This window comes from Sus scrofa, chromosome 4 (genome assembly GCF_000003025.6).
Source record: "Sus scrofa isolate TJ Tabasco breed Duroc chromosome 4, Sscrofa11.1, whole genome shotgun sequence".
NCBI classification, from domain to species: Eukaryota; Metazoa; Chordata; class Mammalia; order Artiodactyla; family Suidae; genus Sus; species Sus scrofa.
In genome coordinates, this window is record NC_010446.5 from 101,876,674 (window position 1) to 101,882,673 (window position 6,000).

At 40.1% G+C, this 6,000-nt stretch overlaps 1 protein-coding gene across 1 annotated transcript in view; it reads left to right on the plus strand.

The window, feature by feature from the left end:
- The window catches only part of WARS2 (tryptophanyl tRNA synthetase 2, mitochondrial), a 93,647-nt gene extending 89,089 nt beyond the window's left edge, over positions 1 to 4,558 (plus strand). The window contains 2 exon segments of the mRNA NM_001315752.1: positions 2,480 to 2,598; positions 4,110 to 4,558. Of these exon segments, the coding sequence (NP_001302681.1) occupies positions 2,480 to 2,598; positions 4,110 to 4,558 (568 nt within the window).

Sequence of the window (6,000 nt, forward strand, 5' to 3'; positions counted from 1 at the left end):
TATTTGTTTCCATTATACCTGGTTTACAGTGTTCTCTCAGTTTGCTACTGTTCAGCAAGGTAACCCAGTAGCATTTTTTAAATTCATTCATGCAAAGTGTTTTAGTTTGATGCAGTCCCATTTGTTTATTTTTGGTTTTGTTGTCCGTGCCTGTAGAGTCATAGCCAAAACAAATATCCCTAAGACCAATGTCAAGGAGAAAACTTCTAGGAATTTTATGGTTTCAGGTCATACATTTAAGTCTTTATCGGGGGTTAATTTTTGTCTGTGGCATAAGATATTGGTCCAACTTGATTCTCCTGCGTGTAGTTGTCCATTTTTCCCAACACTATTTATTGCCTCTTTTATCATAGGTTAATTGACTATACATGCATGTGTTTATTGATGGTCTCTCTATTCAGTTTATCTGTTTTTGTGCCAGTACTCTCCTGTTTTGATTGCCATAGCTTTGTAGTATAGTTTGAAATTGGGGATAAAGTAGCTGGTCTTTATGCTAGTCAAAACTACCTTCACTTGCTCATGCTCTCAACGTATTAAATAAACCAGTAGCCTGTGGACAATAATTCACAAAGAAAAATAATATAAGATAATAATTAACCATGGGGCCAAGAGATTCTTTCTATAACAAAGTACCACTGTTTTCTTTTTTTCTTTTTTTTTTTTTTTTTTTTTTTTGTCTTTTTGCCATTTCTTGGGCCACTCCCACGGCATATGGAGGTTCCCAGGCTAGGGGTCAAATCAGAGCTGCAGCCACCAGCCTACGCCAGAGCCACAGCAACGCTGGATCCGAGCCGCGTCTGCAACCTACACCACAGCTCACGGCAACGCCGGATCGTTAACCCACTGAGCAAGGGCAGGGATCAAACCCGCAACCTCATGGTTCCTAGTCGGCTTCGTTAACCACTGCGCCACGACGGGAACTCCTTTTTTTTTTTTTTTTTTTTTTTTTTTTTGTCTTTTCCACTGTTTTCTAACAGTTTTTCTTTTCTGATGTTTTGAAAAGTTGTTATTGTTTCACCCATATTTACAACTGTCAATTAAACTTTCAAGCTGACTTTAAGGCTGCTGCTTTCACTGGCAGAATATTACACTTCCTTGACCAAGAAACTACAGCACTTTATTAATTGTATTATTAAATTTCAACTCTCAGGCAGTCACTAACTACTTAAAATCACCAGTCTCCTTCCTCACTGATATTTCAGTGTAATGTTTTCCCCATGCAGACTTCTCTATAATGGTTAATTCTTTTCTTGTTCGAGGTACCTCCTCATGGTCCAACATTGCAAACTTTATATATGGAATTGAAAGAAAGTCCCTATATTTAGATAATTTTTGTTTTACAGCTTCATATTTTAATAAAATACTGCAGATGAAAATCAAGATCTCCTGGAGTTCCCGCTGTGGCGCAGTGGTTAACGAATCCGAGTGGGAACCATGAGGTTGCGGGTTTGATCCCTGCCCTTGCTCAGTGGGTTAACGATCCGGCGTTGCCGTGAGCTGTGGTGTAGGTTGCAGACGCGGCTCGGATCCCGCGTTGCTGTGGCTCTGGCGTAGGCCGGTGGCTGCAGCTCTGATTTGACCCCTAGCCTGGGAACCTCCGTATGCCGAGGGAGCGGCCCGAGAAATAGCAAAAAAAAAAAAAAAAAAAAAGACAAGAGATCTCCTTTGTTCCTTTCCCCATATGCATTCTCTTTCCTTCTTAAGGGGCATCTATGATCACGTATTTGTGGAGGAACATCCAGTATGTTTTTATACTCATATATGAATCTATGAACAATGTATAATATTGTATACGTACTTTAAAGATTGATATAAATGTCAGTGTTTCTACACGTCGTCTATGACTTGCCTTTTTCGTTCAACATTGTTTTTGCCATCCATCTGCATTGCACTGTTGGATTTTTTTCATTTACTTTAAGGTCCCTGCAGCATATTAATTGTCCTGTGGCTACAATTTACTTGAAAACAAAGGAGCATATTCCAAAAAGATCTTGAGTTACTCCCTGTGTGACTGGGAGGGAAAATTCTTGCCCGAAGCGCTTTGTGCCATCTTCGATTTGAAGGGCAAGGTGGAGTGTCTTTCAAGTGAGAGTGCAAAGCTCTGAAGTGAAAAGCATCTGGTCAAGGCTAGGATACTATGTGCTGACTGGGTGAGAGAACAAGGAGTGGTTTTAAAATACAATTATGCTTGGAGCATATGCTATTTAAGATACCATTCTTCCCTCCCAGCAAGATCCTGTCACACTGGTGTTGAAGGCTGTATTCTCCTGCTATGGAAGAAGCAGAACTAGAGTAGACAAACATTTCTTTGGTATTTGTCTGAAACACAGATAAAGACTCAGGCCTCAACATTCTCTTTGTAGCTGGTGAACATTTGAACACCAACAGTGAAATAGGCACAGGAAATGCAGCTGCTTGCAATATCGTTTCGGTATAAGCAGGAGCCTTGCTGAGTTTTTCTATCTGTCTTTTATTAAAGGTCCACACATGTTCCTGTTGGGGAGGATCAAGTCCAGCACATGGAGCTAGTTCAAGATCTAGCACAAAGGTTTAACAAGAAGTATGGGGAGTTCTTCCCAGTGCCCAAGTCCATTCTGAGTAAGTAAGAAACACGTGATTGTTAAATCAGGGTGCATTTTGAAGAGAGGATTAGATAATGGACCAATGCTTGGAAGTTTCTAGGGACTAAACTTTGCATTGTCATGAACAGGCCTCAGGATTTGTAATGAGAATCCCATCTTTTTCTATAACGTAGGACTAGTAGACCTCACTGGATTATTGAATAAAATAACCGAAAATGTTTGAAAAGTATGGGAGAGACTAGAAACTGAAAATAATCAATTTCATTTTAAAATATTCTATATAGTATATAGAAAAATGCTTCTCATTTGTTAGAGCAGGGATCTTTTCCTATTTTGTGGGTAAGGAAACTATGGCTTGGCAAGGCTGACTTTGCATCCAAGGCATGTGTCTCGTTGGCAAAGCTGGGCCCTACATTGAGCACTTCTGGTTCCAAAGCCAGTTGATCTCGTCCTCTCTGTTCAAAGTAGAATGAAAGTCATAAGCGTGAGAACTACTGGATCATAATCTAGCTGAAACAAGAGGGCAGTGATCATCTTCGCACTTTGCCTTCTTAAAGGCACAACTGTGATGGAATGTCCGTCCTGCCTACTGAATCCAGAACCCCATCTGCAGCTTGCAAGGCTATGCTAGTCTGGAATCTCCTTGAGGAAAGAAGCTGTAAATCTCTATCCACATTTTGGTAGCAATGCAAACTTGTGGCAGGGGCAGAGATCACTGAACCTAAGCTCTGTCCATCTTTATTAAGTTGACAGCATTTTAAAGAGTGTAACATGCGCCTAGTATCAATTTAGAAGCATAAAATGGATATGCATTCCTAAGTTACTCCAATAGTTCACACAAATAAATTCAGGGCACCCCATACATTGAAACCAACGTTCCTATAGCAGTAAGGACCATTTTAAAGCTTTGGCCAATTATTATTTTACCTATTTCAACTTTACATATTAATGGACATAACTTAGGCGATTACTAGTAACACTGGTTTTATGAAGCACAGCTTAACATCTTGATTCTATCAGATCAATAAACAAGTCACTTTTCTCCCTCTTACGTGTGTGTGTGTGTGTGTGTGTGTGTTGGTAACTACTTAACAATCATGGGTAAAGACATGGAAATATGCCACAAATTGTAAAATCTGACATGGGGGTAGGAAAGGCAGTGGTTGTAGGCAGGGTGTGATTCGCCAGAAGAAAGAACAAAAAGGAACGAAGTAGGCAATACTTTTTTTAACAGGTACACACAGCAAAAAGTTTCATATGTATAGGATTATATGTTTTTGTGTGTACATGTGCATTAAAGATGCAGGAAAATATGACCAACAAAATATCAACATTTTATTACACACTTCTGACATCTTTACATTTATGAATATATAAATTACTTGCATGTTTTACAGTGTTTGATATTTCATCAGGTAAAAATAATGAAGTTTTTGGTGTTCTTGCACTTTGTAAGATCTAGACACTGACATTCCTATCGGTGTTTTCAAATTGTTTGCTTCATTTTTGGTGTGTGTGTTGCTGTAGCATCAATGAAGAAGGTAAAATCCCTGCGTGATCCCTCTGCCAAGATGTCGAAATCAGACCCGGATAAACTAGCTGCTGTCAGAATAACAGACAGCCCGGAGGAGATCGTGCAGAAGTTCCGCAAGGCTGTGACGGACTTCACCTCGGAGGTCACCTACGACCCGGCCAGGCGAGGAGGCGTGTCCAACTTGGTGGCCATCCACGCGGCAGTGACCGGACTCCCGGTGGAGGAGGTGGTCCGCCGAAGTGCTGGCATCAACACCGCTGGCTACAAGCTGGTGGTGGCGGAGGCTGTGATTGAGAGATTTGCACCAATTAAGAGTGAAATTGAAAAACTGAAGAGGAATAAGGACCACCTAGAGAAGGTTTTACAAGTTGGGTCGGCAAAAGCCAAAGAATTAGCATATCCCGTGTGCCAGGAGGTGAAGAAATTGGTGGGGTTTCTATAGGCAGTCTCACCTAGTCCCAGAAAATGTTTTTTATCTTGTGGTCTGCTTGCACACTCAGTCTAATAAAGGCAGCTTTCCTAAGACGCCAACAATTCCAGTTTGGGGATGCTTAGTTTACTCCACCTGATCATTGGCGTTACTTGATGAACAATTCATAGTCTTCAAATAGAGCAGTGTTCTAAATCCCATCAGCCAAATTCTGTGGAAAAAAAACAACAACAACCAAAAAATAAAAAACAAAGGAGGCATAGCTATCTGAATCCTCACTTCAGGCACACTCTTTGGCCTTAATTTATTCACACAAACGTGATTGAGGTAAGTAGTAATTTGACATCCGGGTGTTTCATTTTTGTCTCTGGAGTACTGTCACATGTGCTTGCTTTAATCCATACCAACCCTTTTAAAAAGTAATATGTAGAAATCTTAGACTTATAATCTTTGGGATGCTGCTTGGACTAATTTGTATTCTGATTCATAAAAATAAGTTGATTAGCTTTCATTTGTCACTGAGATGTTATCTGCTGTAATATATTTAATCTGCTTATTTCCCGAGACCACATTGACTATTCTAGCAAGTATTATTAATTGTTTTTTTTAATAATCGTTCAGAGATATGTAATATCACCTTCTGAGAAGGTAGCATGATTTCAGATTTTTTATTGTACAAAAGCCCAAGTCCCTGGATTATGTTCTTAATAAGTACTTCTTGGCATTTGTCTCTCAGTTCAATCTCACCAACCCCCTGTGAATTCTATAGCAGAGGGATTTCCGTTTTACACCTGAGGAAGTGAGGCTCGGAGCGTACAGTTAGCTTATACAGTATCACTCCACAAATAAGAAACAAACCCAAGATCAAAACCTTTACTCCTTATTCCTAAGAATCACGAATTTGTCATCAGCACAGAACCCAGAGAAGCAACATGTTTGAGACTCCAGACATTCTTATTTTGAAGGGGGGTACTGGAAATATAAGACCTGAACTACTGATACTGTTATATTATCACATCAACCAGTAACTGCCAGCTTTAAATCTGGATTCAGCCAACCTTGGTCAGTCTGCATCTCAGGATTCCCAAGGCAGGTCCCAAGTTCTGTTTCCTGTGCTTATTTCAGAGACGCTTCAAAGTATATTCTGCCCAACTACAAGAGTTGTGAACCCTGAGGAGTCAGATTTTCCCAGTGAGCCTAAGTTTCTCCTCTCACCTCTACCTCAGTCTAAGTAGTAGTAAGTCCGTCTAAAGCCTAGCTTCTCTGCACGCCCCTTTCCCACACGTGAAAATGGAAATGATAATCCTGACTCACCACACCAGGACCTAGTAACAGGATTGATTTCGTAACAGAAATTGCTTTATAAGTTTTTTGCCAGTGGATTTCATGATTACCATTTATACAGGAGAGAAAAGTATAATAGGCAAAGAATTTTTTAATACATGTTTCTTTAC